Below are 20,399 nucleotides of genomic sequence, written 5' to 3'. Positions count from 1 at the left end.
GCTGGAAGGCGACAGGACACTGCTGTGTGTGCTCAGCTGATTCCTGGGTGGTGGTGGTGTTCAGGTTGTATAATTTCCCTTTCCCCATTTTATTTCCTTTCCCTTAATCCTACTGATCCTGTTTGTGTTTTTTTAAGTTCGTTCTTGTTAAATAAATCCTGCTCTGTTTTGAGGGAGGCTGTCTGTCTCCTTCCTTGCCCCAATACTGCCACAAGCCGCTTAGCTAACACTCCCCAATTAAAAATTGGTCCCTACACTTCTTAAATTTCTCATAGATCTTTGCCTGATTTTCCTTGCCCTACTATCCCATTCTATGCTGTTATACTTATTTGTATATGTCATATATCTCTTTATTTATTAGTGTAAGCTTTTTAAGGGCAAGGACTCAATCATTTTTCATCATTATATTCTTAGCACCTAGTCAATAGCAGGTTTTTGTTTGTTTGTTTGTTTTGTTTTTTGGTGGGGCATTGAGGGTTAAGTGACTTGCCCAGGGTCACACAGCTAGTAAGTGTCAAGTGTCTGAGGCTGAATTTGAACTCAGGTACTCCTGAATCCAGGGCTGGTGCTTTATCCACTGTGCCACCTAGCCGCCCCCCTAGTAGGTTCTTAATGTATGTTGAAATAAAATTAGCATTAGAGCCAATTGTTGTTTTATTGTTGTTCAGTAATGTCTGACTCTTTGTGACCCCATTTGGAGTTTTCCTGGCATAGATACTATAGTGGTTTGCCATTTCCTTCTCCAGCTCATTTTGCAGATGAGGAAACTGAGGCAAACAGGGTTAAGTGACTTAGCTAGGGTCATAGAGTTAGTAAGTATCTAACGCCAATTTTGAACCTGGGAGAGAAGTCTTCCTAACTCCAGTCCTGGCATTCTAGCTACCATACCACCTAGCTGCTGCTTAGGGCTGACTATGTTAGCTCTAACTGAATAGGCAAACTTGGAAGAACTGACAGAAAAAAATAGTCCATTATCAGCCCAGTTAGTACTAGTTCAAAGTTATTGAATCTAGACCTTCCAACAAATTTCTGATAAGTGCATTTTTCTATTTAACTAAAGTAGGAAATAACTTAATATTTGCATTACAAATGCTCTCGTGACATTTTATGCATAATAAGACCATGTGTGATTTTACCCAACCATTTAATATCTTCCTTTCTTGCAGACACTTGAAAATTGATCTCCCAATGTTCTTGAAATTATGTCATCAACATAGATTTCTTCTGTGTGTGCCTGGTCTGGTCCATTTGTTCTTTCCTTCTTCTTTAATGTCATTTCCACTTTCTTTTATGGAGTACCTGAGATCATATGATCATAGATACAGAACTGAGAAGGAACCTCAGGTATCATCTACCCTAATTCCCTCATTTTACAGATCAAGAGAGGCCAGTGAGCTGGAATTTGAAGAGAGGATTTCTGACTCCAAATCCAAAACTCTTTCCACTATACCACATTGCTGCTCCCTAATGTAAAGTAATGTAAAGAACCCCAAATGTGGTAGTTCCACAGTCACAAATGATGAAAGTAGCTTGTAACATATAAGTTCCATCCCCCCTGGTGCCCACTTTTGCAATAAAATCATCCAAAAAATCGATGTCCACGTTGATTTATTCTATTTTCATGCTGTACAACAGATGTTAATATATTAAGTCACAGGGGGCAGCTAGGTGGCGCAGTGGATAAAGCGCCAGCCCTGGATTCAGGAGGACCTGAGTTCAAATCCAACCTCAGACAATTGACACTTACTAGCTGTGTGACCCTGGGAAAGTCACTTGCCCCACCAAAAAAAAAATTTATTTATTTATTTATTTAGAGACAGAGAGAGAGAGACACACAGGAAGACAGTTGCGACAATCAATATATTTATAGATAGTCGCAGCTGTCTTCCTGTCTTTTTGCTTTTGCGGATCAGAAGCAGAACAAAACAAGATTATCAGCTATCCCAGAAAATTACATTTCATCTTGCCTGTGACTCTAAGAAACCAATTCCACCAATGCTTGTTTGTGTATCTATCTACAAAGAATATATGAACCTTGCATTTAATTACAACATCTTGAACAATTCAGTTTCATTTACAATGAAAATGTCATACACATATATATTTTCAACTCACATTTAGCATGCCAACAGTGAAATTAATATTCAGATTTGACTTAAAACAGTCTAATTCTTAGTAGCCTCAGCCCCATTTTCAGTCATCAAAAGATAGCAGAAGAGAGGCAGGTAGGTGGCGCAGTGGGTAGAGCACGGGCCCTGGAGTCAGAAGTACCTGAGTTCAAATCCCGCCTCAGACACTTGACACGTACTAGCTGTGTGACCCTGGGCAAGTCACTTAACCCCAACTGCCTCACCAAAAAAAAAAAGGGGGGGGGAGGTGATCATTTAAGACTGAGTGGCCTTTATTCATGGTCAGTGCATTCACCACCTGGTATACTGGCAACAAATTAGAGATGAGCTTTTCCATGTCAGACTATCCTGGTCCTCCAACAGTATGTTTAAAGGTTCATGCATCTAGAGAAAAATGACAGAAGCTTTGCTCCACTGACAAGCTTTCAAGAAAGTAGGGTCACCTCCATACCACAGTGAGGCATTAGGTTGGAGGAGGAATGTTTGGAAGGTTTCCATTTCAAAGAGTCAAAGTTCATCTAATCCATCCCCTCTCCTTTTATAGATGAGGAAACTGAAGCCCACAGAAATTAAGCAACTTATCCAGTCACACAGGTTGGCATTTGACCTCGGGCTCCTCTAACTTCAGTGTTCTTTCCACTGAGCCACACTGCCTACTTTCACGTTATTCAGCACTTTTTCATGTAGCATTTTACACAAATCTTGATCCTCAAAATTACATTTAATCAAAATGAAAATAGTTTGTAGAAGTTTCCAGTTCTGCTCCCTAAATAGTAATCCCAGGAGTAAAATTTCGTTTGAAGAAACATAAACTGTATAAATATTTTTACAACCATTGCAAGGCCACACAACCGGCCAGTAAATGGCATAGCACAGTTTGGGTCTTCTAAGTGCAAGTATATGCTATTTATTTCCATGCCTCCTGACTCTTACATCCTTATGAACCCAAACTCCTAACAAATGCAGTTTCTTTTCAGTTGGTGCCAAGTGTCTATGGTTCACAAAGATAAAAGATAATGGCTGAAGGAAATACGGTCCCATGTCATGTTACGGAATCACCCACAAATCGATAATAAAAACTCGCTTTGTTTTATATATCATTTTACAAGTTTGAAAAAGCTTTACACATAATTTGAACCTGACAACAACCCTGTGAGATAGGTACTAAGGGTATTATCATCCCCATTTGGGAAATACAGAAGAGAAATTCGAACTCAAGTCTTCCCGTGCAAGTCCGCCACTATTCCATTCTTGATAATGGGAGGCCAACCAAAGCCAACCTGTCATCTACCCTCCACCCCCAATCCCACAAAACCGAAAAGAATAACCGAAAGAATAAGAAACTACCTGGGTCTCGTCAATGAAGAAGACTCGGTTTCCCATCCTTAAGCAGATACTGTCGTCAGTGACCCCCGGGACCCCCGGTCTGGGCCTCGGCTGCTCCAGCTGCTGCTGGCTGCCCCCGCCGCTGCTGCAGAAGGTGAAGGAGCAACGGGTACGGTGCAGCCTGCGCACCGTGCTGCGGATAATGCGCGCGGGCCGCGCCCCCCAGCGCGCCCACAGGTACAGGTAACACAGCGTGATGAGCATGCCCCTGGAGCGCCGGCGGCCCCTCTGGGACCCCGCCCCAGGCTGCTTTCACCCCCTCCGCCCAGACTCAAGCCAGCCCGGTCCCGTCTTTCTCCGGCACCCGCAGCGTCTAGCGCTTCACGATCTGTGAACTAACTCTCCCTTACCCATTTCCACTCAAAAGCCTACGGTGCACGCATGGAAGGAAGCAACTAGGCTTCCAAAGCCTCTCCCCGCTTCCCCGTCAAGGTCCCCGCCCCCGTCCCCACTTTCCTTAGGCAGCCAGCCGGCTAATCACTCACCCGGAGCAAGGGTCGCAAATCCCACTCCACCCCCCCCTCCCCGGCACAATCTCTACCACTTCCTCCCCGGCCCCTCCTCCTGCTCTTATTGGTTCTGCAGAAAGAGAAAGCTCGAGCCTGATTGGGCCGGCCGAGAGTGACTGGAACAGGCCATGCCCCCACTCCCCTCCCTTCAGCCGGGGAAGGAGTCCGGGCAGGCCCGAGGCATACTCCGCGCGACCTAATACCCATTTGTGCTTTTCCCAGTCTTCTTCTCTGGTTGTTGTTCAGTTGTTGGGTTTTTTTTTTTTAATATAAAAGTGCCTGATTCGCCAGACTTACCTCTGTGGGCTATTTCTCTTAACCAAATCATAAAATCATAGATTTTTAAAAAATATATTTATATTCATTTTGTTTTTTTAAAAAAAAAGCCTTTTTATGTGGGGAAAAAAATTTAACATCTATTTTTTAAATTTTTGAGTTCCAAATTCTCTCCCTCCCCACCCACCCACCCATTGAGAAGACAAGCAATACGACGTCTATTATACATGTGAAGTCATATATAGCATTTCCATATCAGCCATGTTGCAAAAGAAAACACAAGACAAGTACAGAAAGTTTTAACGAAAGTATGAATTGCCCATCTAAATCACCAGGCTTACCTCTGTGGGCTAGTTCCCTTAACCAAATCATAGAAGCATAGATTTTTAAAATGTGGTTTATCGGGATGGCTAGGTGGCGAAGTGGATAGAGCACGGACCCTGGAGTCAGGAGGACCTGAGTTCAAATGCGGCCTCAGACACTTAACACTTACTAGCTGTGTGACCCTGGGCAAGTCACTTAACCCCAATTGCCTCACTGATTAAAAAAAAATGTGGTTTATCTATTTCATTACTATTTCCCAATTAAAAGTAAAAAAATTACCTTCATTTTAAAAAATTTTGAATACCAAATTCCCTCCCTCCCATCCCTCCCCCACCCAGTGAGAAGGTAAGCAATGTCATATCCATTATCCATGTGAAGTCATGCAAAACATTTCCACGTTAGTCGTGTAGCAAAAGAAAACACACCAAAAAAGTATTTTTTTAAAGTATGAGAAACATAGATTTTAAGTGTTGGGAAGTATTTTAGTGAATCCCTCATCTGTCTCAACCTCCTCTACCTACAATTGAAGATTCAATCTAAAAGGACATCCTCAAATTTTTCTACACAATCCTAATTATGGTACCTGTTATATGCTGTCCTCCACATCATTCTCCCTTCTTTCTCAAGAATGGAAGGAAGGAAATAAGCATTTATTAATCACCTACTGGTGTACCACCTTAAGTACCTAGCTCACAGCTTTCTTCTATTCAAAACACTGGCTTTAATGCTTTTTCTAAATCCTTCATTTCAGTTTCCTTCAGTTCCATGACCTACTTCTTCACTCCACAATCAACAACATATGAAAATGTCACCCACTAGATCTCAACATTACCCACAAGTGTTCTACTTCTTGATTAGAAACTCCTACTGTTTCTCTGACCAAAACCTCCTATCCCTTCCACCTCTCATTCTGCCTTACTTCTCCAAATCTATTCTTTGACCACATCGAGACTTCTGTTTCCTCCAACCTTCAGTATTCTCTCGGATCATTAGATCTGCTCTGACTTTACTCTTTTCTCCCTTTCCAATCTTAAACTATTAGCCATTTCAATTCTGCTCTTGAATAGTGCCTCTGTTATTCTTAATAACCTTTCATTGCCTGCCAAGTTTCACCACTAAATTACCACCTGGCAGCTACCAGTACAACCCTTCCCAGGGGAGGGATTGGAGAACAAGGGGATATCATTGTCGGGAGGTGTCTTGCTGTCTGAAAACAAGAGGGAAGAGAAAGTGTCTACCAAACTTCCATAGAAAAAGGAAGGCAATCCCTCAGAGACCTCTACAAGGGCAAAATTTTGTCATTCCCTCTACTCCATGGGGCTTCTAAGAAGGGGTTTTGTCATTGGCTGGTGGGTCAGAGAACAACAGATGGGTGTAGCACATGACAGTGATGAGCATCATTGACTATGCAGAAGTGTTAACATCTTCCTGTAGTCCTTGATGTTTCTAGTGCTAGTCCTACTCAATGTACTCACCTCTTCACATCGAGGGGCCCACAATAAACTGCAAAGGTTTCCTGAATTGTAAAGTAGGGGAAACCCTCTCACCATAGAAACTAAATCATTTAGATCCAGGAATCAGTCCTTCCAAAGTTGTTGTTTTAACTTGGTTTCTTGAAGAGGACCATGAAATCAGGGTGATGCAGGGAATAGGATTTTAGTGAGGGAGGGCTGTGCAAAACCACCAACCTCACTCTCTCCTCCATAGTCATCTGGGTCCAGTGGCAAGGATGACTGGAGATGGCCCCGAATGTTTTAAGGCAATTGGGGTTAAGTGACTTGCTAAGGCCAAACAGCTGGCAAGTGTCTGAGGCCAAATTTGAACTCAGGTCATCCCAACTTCAAGGCCAGTGCTCTATCCACTGCCCAAGTAGCTGCTCCCTCCCCTTCCAAAGTGGGAGTGCCAGCAGTGCAAAGCTTGGAATTTCTGGCCTCCCATTCTCCCAATATTCTCCATCTTCCATCTGCAACTCTCCTTGATGGAGGAGGCAAAAAGGGGTTAACAGATAAACTGAGGCTTGAGTCCTTATCAATAGTAGCTATCAATAGTTCCTAAAAAGGTTAACAGAGAAACTTAGGTTTGGGTTCTTACAGTAACCAAGAGGCTTTTGTCCCTATCAACTCTCTCCATCAACAGAGACAATAACCAGGGACTATTAACCATTAATAGCCATGAATATTCCGAGATGACAGGACACCTTGAAAACAAATCTAAGTAAAGAGATACCATAAACACAGAGACCCTCTGAGATTGACAAGTTTAAGCATGTCCTTGGGAACATGCACAGAAAAGGCCAAATGTATCCTTAGATTCACCTTATGACACATAAACCCCAAAAACATACCTCCAAGGAAAAAAGTACCCACCTCGGGGACTGGCTTAAGACCGCAGGAACTCCAAATTAGGATAGGCCCTTCCCTGTACCTCCCTAAAGTGGAGATTAGGATAATGAAGAGATGATCAATTATTTTCTGATTAAAAATAAAACCATCTTTCCTTTTCTGTTTGAGATACCTTTTCCATTTTTCTGGTATTCTCTCTGTGGTCATCACAGTCTTTCAATATAACTTAGGAAATTGAGTCACTGAGTCTTGTAATTCTTTTGGGATGCCTCATGATCAATCTGATCAACTATCTACCATCCTGCATCATACATTCCACTCCACAGAACATTATGACTCCCACAGGATAAGCTGATCACTTGAAACCTCCTCCTCCTGAAGAAATTGACTCGGTTTTTGATACACAATACCTCTCAACTCCCTCAGTTGCTTCTCCTATCTAATTGGAGATAATGCCTCTCAAAGCCTTCCTTTCTAGATGGTTCATCAGCACTTCCCAGGTAACTTTTTTGCATCAGAGGCTTTACTTGGTTTCAACTCCACAGAACTTCATGTCCCACTCCAGGCACTCCTTAAGACTCCATCTACACACACCATGACACCCCCACATACCCCAACACCCCCCTACACACACATCACACAGATACATCACAGACACCACACAGACATACCACACCCCCCCCACACAGACACACCACACCCCCCACACCCCTCCACACAACACCCACATTCACACATACCCCACACACATCACACAGACACCCCCCCACACACACCCCACCCCTCCCCACACAACACCCACATACACACATCACACACAGATACACCCCACACAACACACATACAACACACACACCCTGCTCCTTTTTAGTTTCTTTTTATGTATCTTCCCCAATAGACTGTAAGCTCCTTGAGGGAAGGGACCATCTTTCTTTTTCTTATTTGTATTCCAGCCCTCAGCACAGTACCTGGCAAATAGTAGGTTCTTAATAAATGTTTATTTCATTGAAATGAAAAATTTCCCTTCAGGAAGGTGCGACGTTTTTTGTTTGTTATTGTCATATATGTATTGCCCATGTAAGACAGATATGTTCTCCTAGGTTCTCTAAATTCAGATCACATTGATAGATATTAAAGGAATCTTACCCACCCTTCTACAAAGAAGACAACGATGCCTGTCTTAAGAAGAGCAGGATGCAGCCAAAATTAGAAGGGAGGCAGAAAGCTGGGAAACAATTTTTTGGCCTATACTTCTGATAAAGGCCTCATCTCTAAAATATATAGGGAACTAAATCAAATTTATAAGAATCCAAGTCATTCCCCAATTGAGAAATGGTCAAAGGATATGAACAGGCAGTTTTCTGATGAAGAAACCAAAGCTATCTATTCCCATATGAAAAAATGCTCTAAATCTCTAATGATTAGAGAGATGCAAATTAAAACAACTCTGAGGTACCACCTGACACCTATCAGATTGGCTAAAATGACAAAAAAGGAAAATAATAAATGTTGGAGAAGCTGTGGGAAAATTGGAACACTAATGCATTGTTGGTGGAGCTGTGAACTGATCCAACCATTCTGGAGACCAATTTGGAATTATGCCCAAAGGGCAATAAAACTGTGCATACCCTTTGACCCAGCAATACCCCTTTTGGGTCTTTTTCCCAAAGAGATCATGGAAAGGGGAGAGGGACCCATATGTACAAAAATATTTATAGCTGCTCTTTATGTGGTGGCAAGGAAGTGGAAGTTGAGGGGATGCCCATCAATTGGGGAATGGCTGGACAAGTTGTGGTATATGAATACAATGGAATACTATTGTGCTGTAAGAAATGATGAACAGGAGGAGTTCAGAGAAACCTGGAGGGTCTTACGTGAGCTGATGATGAGTGAGATGAGCAGAACCAGAAGAACATTGTACATAGTATCATCAACATTGAGTGTTGATCTACTGTGATGGACTATATTCTTCTCACCAATGCAATGGTACAGAAGAGTTCCAGGGAACTCATGATAGAAGAGGATCTCCAAATCCAAGAAAAAAAAAAAAAGAACTGCGGAGTATAGATGCTGAATGAACCATACTATTTCTTTTGGTTTTGGTGCTGTTGTTTTTTTCTATTTTGAGGTTTTTCATCATTGCTCTGATTTTTTTCTCTTATAACATGACTAATGCAGAAATAGGATTAATGTTATTATGTGTATATATATGTAAATATATGTATATGTATGTGTGTATATATATATGTATATGTATGTGTGTGTGTGTATATATATATATATATATATATATATATATATATCCTATATCAGATTACCTGCTGTCTAGGGGAGGGGGGAGGGAGGGGAGGGAGAAAAATCTGAAATTGTAAAGCTTGTATAAACAAAAGTTGAGAACTATCTTTACATGTAACGGAAAAAATAAAATACTTTATTAATTTTTTAAAAATAAATAAATAGGTTTAAAAAAAAAAGAAGAGCAGGAGACGGACCGTGAAACTGGCCACACTTTCCTTCAGTCTTTGAGTGAGGTAGTTATTATAGAATTATATTTATCACACCTATAAATATTGCTGCTGTAGGGGCATAATTTTAGTTCAAAACAAAAAGCCACTTTCCTGGTTGTTATCTCTTAAAGGGGGAAGGATTATCCCAAGCTTAAACACACAGACTTAATTCCTTCCCACCAAATTTTGGTTGGGAAATCATAAATAGTGACTAAATCCATTTTTTCCAAGCAGATGTTAAACAAAAATCACAGAAGCTATATAGATTATGCCAGAAAATAGAGTAAATGAGCTCTCCCTCTGGGAATGAGATATATTAGCCCCAGTCTCACGTAAGAAATTCCCTTAAGTCTCTAGAAAGACAAGCTCGAAATCAGGGACATGTTGAAGAACTAGCTTCCTAAAAAAGTCTGCAGCTTCCAAAGTCTACTATCTGTCCGTCTTTAATGAATCTCTCACTCTTGTTCTCCCTCTCCCTCCCCCAACTCATCTCTCTGTCTCTGTCTCTCTGTCTCTCTCTCCCTCCATATCCCACCCCTTGTCCACCTGTCTAGAGTTAATCCTGAAGAGAATCTGGCCCCTCAAATGACATGGGAAGTATAAAAGTCTCTCCTTCCAAAAGCTCTTAAGCCAACTCCAACTATTATTCAAGCATGCCCCCTTGCATTAGTTAGATGGTAAATGGATAACACATTTAGCCTGGAGTCAGGAAGATCTGAGTTAAAATCCAATGTCAGACACTAGCTTTGTGACTTTAGGTAAGTCACTTAATCTCCATTTGCCTCTGTTTCTTTATCTGTAAAATGGGGGCAATGATAGCACCTACCTTTTGAAATGGTTGTGAGCTCTATGAGGTCCCTTCCCCTTCTATCAATCTGAGGTCACATCAAAGCAGCTACATGGAAATCCTCCAAGCTTAGTGAGAAACTTGGACTGCACTATTGTTTCTATTTTTGTTTTCCTTTTCCTTTTTTTAGTACAGCCTATATCTGGCTTTTTGAATCATCAAGGTCAAGGTTGACCAGAAACAGGCTTCAAGTCTTCTTAAAGACTTTAAGACTTTAAGGGCTTTACCAGTAAGGGATAGAGTATGGTAAGAAAAACATAACTTCTCCAGCCCCATGGAAGATAAGGTACTTTTTCCTTAGAATATATTGAAAGCATCTAACCTCTCTGACCCTGTTTACTCACTTATAAAAATAGAGGATTAGACTGAAAGACTTAAGAACTATTCCAGCTAGAAATTTATATATTTATGATCTCTTGGCTTCCTTGGCTCGACTCAACAATACCAACACTAGGTCTGTATCCCAAAGACATCAAAGAAAAAGGAAAAGGAACTATTTGTACAAAAATTTTATAGCATCTCCTTTTCTGGTGGCAAAGAATTGGAAATTATGGGGATGTCCATCAATTGGGAAATGGCTGAACAAGTTGTGGTAGATGATTTCGATGGAATATTATTGTACTGTAAGAAATGACCAGAGACATCGTTTCAGAAAAAAACTGGTATAACTTATATGAAAAAACCTGGCATGATTTATATGATGCAAAGTGAAATGAAAAGAACCAGAACACTGTACATAGTAGCAACAATATTATAATGACAATCAACTGTGAAAAACTTAACTATTCTGTTTGATACCATCATCCGTAACAATTCCAAAGGACTCTTGGTGAAAAAAGCTATCTGATTCCAGAGAGAGAACTAATGAACTGTGAGTACAAACTGAGACATATTGTTTTTCGCCTTCTTTATTTTTCTTGCCTTTTTAAACAACATGGTTAATATGAAAATATGATGCATGACTTCACATGTATAATGAGTATATTGCTTACCTTCTCAATGGGTAGGGGAGGGATTGAAGGGAGAGAATTTGGAACTCAAAAAATAAATGGTACAAAATTAAGGAAAAAAATAAAACCAGAAACCACACCATCTCACAAGATTGTATCAGCACTCTCTGCTCTAGCACTTCTCTGTTTGGGGGGGCAGAGCAAAGAGTTCCTCCTAAAGCCTTTATTTAAGGAAGGAGCCCAGACCAGCCATCTTTTCATTTCCCACTTACACTGGGTATATTCCCTCCACCATGATCTCACTTTTCAGCTTCCTTTTGTGTTTTATCTTCTCCCATTAGATTGTAAGCTCCTTCATGGCAGAGACTATCTTGTATCTCCACTGCTTGGCACAGTGTCTCGACATGTAGGCATTTAATAAATGTTTATTAATTGACAGAAAGGAAGGAGATTGTTGGGGGGAGGGGGTAAGTAGATAATAGCTAATAGAATCTTTTTTTTTTTTTGCGGGGCAATGGGGGTTAAGTGACTTGCCCAGGGTCACACAGCTAGTAAGTGTCAAGTGTCTGAGGCCAGATTTGAACTCAGGAACTCCTGAATCCAGAGCCAGTGCTTTATCCACTGCGCCACCTAGCTGCCCCTACAAATACAATCTTGATGGAATGATAAATATGGATTTGATGAACCTCAAAGAAAGAGAAGTTACTGAGTGACTGTGGCAGAGGGAAGTGGTAATGGGGAGGAGAGAGTATTCCAAATAGTTAATTGGTGGTAGAAGTGAATGTACAACTAGTACTTGAAAGAATGCCCAAGAAAATAATGTCATTGGAAGGGAGATCTAGAAAAAGGAGGGAGTGGGGAAAGAAAAGTTTTAAGATGAAAGCCAGGGGCAGCTAGGTGGCACAGTGGATAGAGCACCGGCCCTGGAGTCAGGAGGACCTGAGTTCAAATCTGGCCTCAGACACTTAACAATTACTAGCTGTGTGACCCTAGGCAAGTCACTTAAACCCAATCGTCTCACCAAAAAAAAAAATGCTAAAAACGATAGATCTGGAATAAGACACTTAGGGTTGGTTGAGGAGGATGAAAGTAAGGGAGTAGGTAGTGAGGTATGGGGAATAGGCTTTCTACAACAAAAGAACGTTCATGTATGTTGCTGGCATACAGTCTGGTAGAAGTCCCAGACTTTCAGCTGTACTGCAATCTTCTTGCAATTCACTTATTCAGGTGTTAATATAAACTTTTTTTTTCTTTTTTCGGGGCAATGAGGGTTAAGTGACTTGCCCAAGGTCATGCAGCTAGTAAATGTCAAGTCTCTGAGGCTGGATTTGAACTCAGGTCTTCCTGAATCCAGGGCCGGTGCTTTATCCACTGCATCACCTAGTTGTCCCTGTAAACTTTACTCCTTATGTCAGAATCACCATAGTTTTGATGTTGACTGGCTTCTGGAGAGGTTATCTTCATCCAAATTAGACTTCCCTAGTTGAATTTTTAGTTGTCTAATGCTGCTATGGATCTCTGGCAAACAATGGAACAGCTCTGTTCTGGCACTGGCCAGAAACCTCTGCCTGCTTTGGAAAGTGACCCTGGATGTCCCTAGGGAACTGAGTTGCTTCTCACTCTAGCAAATAAAGTCTCTGCATGACTTTCTCAGCCCTTTTATAGTTCTCCAAACTTCCTGCAGCACCAAACTCTCATCCCCTCCCTATAGCCAGAATGAAAAAAAAAAACCCTCTTAGAGGCAGCTAGGTGGCACAGTGGATAGAGCACTGGCCCTGGATTCAGGAGGACCTGAGTTCAAATCCATCCTCAGACACTTGACACTTACTAGCTCTGTGATCTGGGCAAGTCACTTAACTCCAATTGCCTCACCAAAAACAAAACAAAAGAAACAACAAACCCTCTTCCAGGAAGCTATTAAATCCTCCCCTCCCCCATCCTGATAGACCAGTCAAATCACACATCATGCCAAGGAAGAATCCCTGACTCCTCATTCACTGATTTTTGTATATAGTCTTCTAGGAATATCAGTGGTTTGAGCCTCAGTCCCTTTTACCAATTTAATCTTGAGGATGTCTTCAATCTTTTTTTTTTTCATAAAAGTATTTTATTATTTTCCAGTTACATGTAGAGATAGTTTTCAACATTTGTTTTTATAAGATTTCTAGTTTTAAATTCTTCTTTCTCCTGTCTTCAATCAATAGAAAGAACAGTGACTGTGAAGTCAGATCACCTGGGCTGAAGTTGTTCCTCCTTCATTTATCTGTTTGACCAGGTAGCTAGTCTTGCCTGTGGTGGGAAATTGAGTAATTGGGAACCAAAAAGATGACGGCATGTCAGGTCACTCAGCCTCTCTGAGCATCAATTTCCCTCCTGTCTTCAATCTTTTAAGGAAAAAATTAGCCTAGCCCATGTGGGGTAGATGTTCCCACAATAGACACATATTGTTTGACCATGGGCAGTTACTTAACCTCTCAGTACTTATAACCAACCCCTTAAGATTGTAAATAATAGGGGCAATTAGGTGGCACAGTGGATGAAGCACCAGCCCTGGATTCAGGACTTGAGTTCAAATCTGGCCTCAGACACTTGACCCTTAATAGCTGTGTGACCCTGGGCCAGTTACTTAACCCGCATTGCCACCCCCCCAAAAAAAACAAAAGATCTCACATAATACACATTTGCTTATCTTCATCACTGGAGAGAGTTTCTATATAGGGAATTACCAATACTGATAAAATCAGACTCCTACTCTCAACCCTGCCCTTCCTTCCACCATCACTTGGCAACCTCTCTGCTTTGAGGTTCACTCCTTATCTGACTCCTATTGATAGTTAAAAAGTGGCCACTAGCTCATACATCCTCTGTTGCCTAGGAGTTCAGTCTTCTATTCCCCAGTTCCTCTTCTTATAACTGGAAACATGAATTTACATGTTAATGATGCCACAAATACCCTTCTAACCCAGGTCATCAATCTCACCTCCCATGAACGGCTTCATTCTACCTCAGCCATATACAGAGATTGTCAAACACTTGATTCCATCATCACCCACAAGTGTTACACCTTAATAATCCAGGCCTTTGTAATTGTTTTATAGCACCATAACCTCCTTTCATCATTCACTCTCACTCCTCCTAAACCTATTCTTTGGTCTCCTTCAGAGCCTCCAGTTGGGAAATAGAAATATACAAACTCTATCTTTCTATCTAGATCTATCTATCTATATACATCCATCTACCTATATACTACATATACATATGCATATATATGCATATATGAACATAAATATGTATTTAAGGTATACCTTTTTAAAAGTACATCAACTTTTTGGGGCAGCTAATGGGTGTGGGGGATAAAGCACTAGCCCTGGATTCAAGAAGACTTGAGTTCAAATCTGGCCTCAGACACTTGACACTTACTAGCTGTGTGACCCTGGGCAAGTCACTTAACCCTCATTGCTACCCCCCCCCCCAAAATGCCATTGAAAAGTACATCAACTTTTAATCCACTTAGGTAACATTGTTATAGATAAGCAACATGACGATAAAATAACACCCTCCAGGCCTAAGTTAATTATATCTAAAGTACATTATTATACACTACTTAGATGACTTGTGTGAGAATTGGAATGACACCCCCTGCTGGGGGGGACATTGTGAGCTCTGGCTTGAAAAGAAACCATGTGACTTTAGTGTCTGGAAGTGACTTTTCTGGGGTTTCGAAGGTCAGATCAGTGTTAGGAAGTGATGTTTGCCACCCTCGGCTTGGTGGGAGGACAGATACTGGGTTCTTTTAGATAGTTAGATGAAGTTTGCTTTTTACTTCTCTCTCTTCACTAACTTCTTTTTTTTTTTTGGATTTATGGAATTTGGAGCTTAGGAGGGACCTTAGAGATCATTTGGTCCAACCCCATCATTTTGAATAGAATTTTATTTTCCAAAATATATGTAAAAACAAAATTTTAACATCAATTTTTTAAAAACTTTGTGTTCCAACTTCTCTTCTCCCCTCCATTCCCACCCCCCACCCACAGGAACTCAAGCAATTCAAAATAAGTTATACATGAGTAGTCATGGAAAAATTCCCATATTAGCTAGTTGTGAGAGAAAACAGTCAAAAACCCCAAAACTTCAGATTAAGGAATTGTCAAAGAGGAAATGAAAAAAAAATTTTTTTAAATGTGTTTCCATCTGTTTTCAGATACTATCAGTTCTTTTTCTGCAGATGGGCTGCAATCTTCATAAGTCTTTCAGGGTTATATTGGATCATTGACTTGTTGAAAATAACCACATGCTTCCCAGCAGATCATCCCCCACTATTGCTGTTATTTTGTATACAGTACATTTCACTCTGCTTCAGTTCATGTAGGGCTTTCCAGGTTCTTCTGATAGTATCCTGTTCATCATAACCTTTATATAGTACCTTAAGCTTGACAGAGAATTTTCTTCATAAAAGCCCAGCACAGTAGGTACCATACATTTTGCCATTATAATCAATCATCATAACTATTTCCCTCCATCCCACTTCCTTCCCATGACATTTACTCTTTCTTCTTTTTACCTATTCCTCCTCAGAAGTGTTTTACTTCTGACTATCCTCTCCCTCGCTCTGCACTCCCTTTTTTCACCCTTCCTTCCTTATCCTCTTTCCCTCCTACTTTCCTGCTGAGTTAAATAGATTGCTCCTCCCAATTGGGTATGAAAACTATTCCCTCCATGAGCCCACTCCAATGAGATCAGGGTCCCTGAGCTAATTCTGTGTTCTAAATTGTTCTTCCTCCCTCCCTCCACAACCCTCCCCATGAGATCAAGCAATTCAATATGTCATACTGGTGCAGCAATGCAGAACATCTTCATCTTCCTTGAAAGTGTTTTGCTTTTTACTGCTCTCTTCCTCAAACTGCCCTTTCCTCCTTCCCTTCTCCTCCCCCCTTTTCTCCCTCCCCCACCCAGGGCAATAATATATTACTATACCTACTTGAGTATGTATCTTAGTCCTTCTTTGAGCCAGTTCTGATGATATTAAGGTTCACTCACTCCCTAACTCCTTCCCCCTCTTCTACTCTCCTCCATAAGCTTTCTTCGTGTTTCCTTCATGTGAACTACCTCTCCCCAGACCATCTCTCCCCTTCTCCCTCCCCCAGTTTATTCCTCCTACACCTCAACCCTATTTTAATGATGTCATCATGAATTAGTTAGGTGGCACAGTGGACAAAGCACCAGCCCTGGACCCAGGAGGCCCCAAGCCCAAATCCAGCCCCAGACATAAGACACCCCACCCTGTCTGCCCTACAAAGAACAAACATAAATACTTTACAGATATCATCCCTTCATATTCAGTTCAGCCCTGTCTTCTGTGAATTTCTTACTGAGATAGTTCTTATGATTTCAAAGTATTATCTTCCCATGTAGAAATGTAAACAGTTTGATCTTTTAATATCCCTCATGAAGTCTTTTTCCTGTTTACCTTTTTATGCTTCTCCAGGATCTTGTATTTGAAAGTCAAATTTTCTATTCACTTCAGGTCTTTTCATCACAAATGCTTGAAAGACCTCTTTCTCATTGAAATCCCATTTTTGCCTCTGAAAAATTGTACTCAGTTTTGCTGGGTATGTGATTTTTGGCTGAAGTTCCAGTTCCTTTGCCCTCTGGAATATCACATTCCATGCCCTTCAGTCCTTTAATGGAGAAGCTGCTAGATCTTGCTTTATCCTTATTGGAGCTCCACAGTATTTAAATTCCTTTTTTCTAGCTGCTTGCAGTATTTTCTGCTTGACCTGGGAGTTCTGGAATTTGGCTATAATATTCCTGGAGGTTTTCCTTTTGGGATCTCTTTCAGGAGGTGATCGGTGGATTCTTTCAATTTCTATTTTAGCTTCTGCTTCTAGAATATCAGGGCAATTTTCCCTCACAATCTCTTGGAGGATGGTATCTAAACTTTTGTTTTGGTCATGGTTTTCAGGTTTTCAATGATTTTCAAATTATTTCTCCTATATTTATTTTCTAGGTCAGTTGTTTTTCCAAGGAGATATTTCACATTGCCCTCTATTTTTTCATTCAATTGGATTTGCTTTACTGTGTCACTAGCTTCCATTTGTTCAATCCTAATTCTTAGGCAGTTATTTTCCTCAGTTTTTTAATCTCCTTTTCCATTTGGCTTTTCAAACTGTTGATTTTTTTCTCATGACTCTTCTGCATCTCTCTCATTTCCCTTTCCATTCTTTCCTCCTTTTCTCTACATCTTCTTTCTATTTCTCATTAGATTTTAGACATCATAGCTAGGATTTTAGGCCCTTACACTTGGGAGAATTATTCCACTTCTGAAAAAAGTGACTGGATGTAATTCTTTTTTTTTTTTTTTAGTGAGGCAATTGGGATTAAGTGACTTGCCCAGGGTCACATAGCTACTAAGTGTTAAGTGTCTGAGGCCGGATTTGAACTGGATGTAATTCTAATGCTGGACATTCAATAACACAAACAACCTAATCAGTGTTTTAAGTGAAAAAGGATAAAAAAAATTAACTTCTGCATTTTTAGCTAAATATACAATATTACAGAATCTCACATGAAACTACCTCCAAGAAAGATTGTCCCATTTTATTGTCAAAGTACTAAATTATGAATGTGGTAGAGGGCAGTATGCTGTAACTACATTTGATTAAAAGTGATGCACATGAAATGAAATACGATTTGTCATGTGAACTCTACAGAATGTCTACATATTCTACTTTCCCAGTCAATGTTTCAGTTCCAGAAAGGAGACTTACTTGCTTGGGCCGGATTGTTCAGGCTGGATTTTATTTTATCAATGTGAATGACAGAGTTAAATGTTTCTATTGTGGCATAAACAACTGTATACTAAATGTTCCTTTATTCAAAATCTGACTTCACTTAACAAGCTGGTATCTTCTTCTCAGTCTACATATTCTTCAATGTGGATATTTCAGTGATTCTTATTCCAGGTTTCCACTGGAACTAGTGTCTTCTAGAGCAGCTGAGGACTTGTGCCCCTTTGAACACCAGGCCTCACCATTAGTCAATGAGTACTGAAGCCTTATCAGAATGGCTATTAACAATTTTGTCACTATTAGATCTGGCAAGAGATGGCTTTGCTACACAGGACCTAGAGATGAGGTAGCTAGTCTTGCCTGTGGTGGGAAATTGAGTAATTGGGAAACAAAAAGATGATGCCATGTCAGAACATAGGAGACATTTCCCTAACTGTCCTTTCCTGGAAAATCTAATCCAAGAAACATCAAGATTCAGTGTTCATAATCTGAGCATGAAAACCCAAGCAGCCCATGTTTAAACATTTGTAGCCTGAACACCTCAAGTTCCAGTTCATCCAGAACAGCCTGCAAGTACTGGTTTTTATTATGTGGGTCAAAATGATCATGTGAAATGCTCTTGCTCTGATGTCAGGTTGAGGTATTTATTGGAAATTAGGAGATGATCCTTGGGTGGAACATGCCAAATGGTTCCCAGTGTGTGAATATTTGATATGAATGAAAGGACAAGAGTTTATTCATCAAGTTCAAGCTAAGTGCCCAAATCTTTTTGAATAGCTGTTGTCAACCAGATGCTCCAGGGAACAAAACTGCTGACCTACCAATTATTCATTTTGGACCTGGAGAAACTAATTCAGAAGATGCAGGCATGATGAAAATTCCAGTGATTAAAAAGGCCTAGTAAAAGGGAATGTTCAGATACAGTTTACCAGTCATTGAGGTTATATCAATGCAGAAATCAATGAGGGTCTCCTCAATGCAGAAGATGAAAAAAGGAGACAAATTGAACAAATGACATTTTTTTTTTGAAGAATGGAGTAACATTAATTTGGAAAAATAAAATAGCTGTTTCAGCATTTGACTCATGTACTTTCTATCCTGGATAGATAGTCTCTTAACATCAAGTGTGATTAATGAGCAGGAACATAGTGTTATTAAACAAAAAACATGGATGCCCCTATAAGCAAGAACCTGATTGATACCTTTTTAGTCAAAGGAAATATTTCAGATAATATAAATTTTTTCTCAAAGAAATTAATTCTGTCTTGTATGAAAATTTACTTGTGGAAAAGAACATAAAGTATGTTCCAAAAGATGTTTCAGGTCTTCCTATGGGAAAACAGTTTAAATTACAGAAAGAAAGAACACATAAAGGTTTGTATGGACAAATTTTCTATTGTATTTATTCCTTGTGGTGATCTAGTAGTATTCAAAGGTGTGCTCTTTTTCTAAGAAAGTGCCCTATTTGTAGGGGTATGATCAAATGTACAGTTCATACATTTCATCTATGAAAAAAATCCATACATCCAAATTTGTATGGAAAAGACTTCAAAAGTATCAATCATGAGCCACTGAAACCTTCTGGAAGAGAAAGAAGTGGTTAGGGCTTTTTAGTAACATATTAATGTGCAATTATGCCTTGGTACCAGTTATTTGGTTTTTATTAAAGTACATGGTATCATATACTAGAGGTATAATTCCTTGAAAGTTTGTGTTTGTGTGTGTGTTTTTGTGTTGGGAGAGCAGGATGTGATACTATGTGCTTGCAAGTATAAGGATAAAGGCTAGAAATACTGGTATTATACAATGCTTTGGGATTACTTAATTTGTTAAAGAATAAATTCAATAAAAATTTTATTAGTCCCCATATTTCTTGGTCTCTCTGCAGTATTTAAGATTGATGATCACCTTGTCTTCCTCAATATTTTCTCCTCTCTGCATTTTCATGACACATTGTTTACTTCTAGTTTTCCATTTCCTCTCTGGCTACTCCTCTGCCTCCTTTGTAGGTTTATCACCCATATCTCAGCCTTTATGTGTTGATGTATCCCAGGGTTCAACAAATGCCATGGGTTCAATTATCATTTCTATGATGACCTCCCAAATGTACAAATCCAACTCTCATCCCCCTTCTGAATTCTAGTGCTACACATTCAAACACCTACTTGGTATCTCAACCTGGTTTCCTCATAGCCATTTAAACTCAGTGTATAAAACACAACTCTTCATTCTTCTAAAACCCACTCCTCCCCTTACTTTCCTATTTCTGTCAAGGTCACTACTTCTTTTCCAGTCTCTTCCATACAGCTGCCAAAATGATACTCTTAAAGCATAAGTTTGA

The 20,399-nt window shown here is 40.1% G+C and overlaps 1 protein-coding gene and 1 pseudogene across 2 annotated transcripts in view; one reads left to right on the top strand and one right to left on the bottom strand.

Moving 5' to 3' along the window:
• Positions 1-10,383, bottom strand: part of HLCS (holocarboxylase synthetase) — a 235,821-nt gene extending 225,438 nt beyond the window's left edge. Inside the window, exon 1 of one of the 2 annotated variants that reach the window (XM_043992886.1) lies at positions 10,300-10,383. Coding sequence is in view for 1 of the 2 variants with exons in the window: in XM_043992885.1 (XP_043848820.1) it covers positions 3,477-3,719 (243 nt within the window). In the remaining variant the exon portion in view is untranslated. Of the gene's footprint in view, positions 1-3,476; positions 3,939-10,299 lie in introns of those variants that run through there. The other variant, XM_043992885.1, reaches the window with a different exon arrangement.
• LOC122747443 lies at positions 3,718-18,959 on the top strand (annotated as a pseudogene).
• The last annotated feature ends 1,440 nt before the right edge of the window (positions 18,960-20,399 follow it).

Source organism: Dromiciops gliroides, chromosome 3 (genome assembly GCF_019393635.1).
Source record: "Dromiciops gliroides isolate mDroGli1 chromosome 3, mDroGli1.pri, whole genome shotgun sequence".
Taxonomy (NCBI): domain Eukaryota; kingdom Metazoa; phylum Chordata; class Mammalia; order Microbiotheria; family Microbiotheriidae; genus Dromiciops; species Dromiciops gliroides.
Note: the sequence above shows the minus strand (reverse complement) of the source record. Positions and strands in the feature narration are given on the sequence as shown.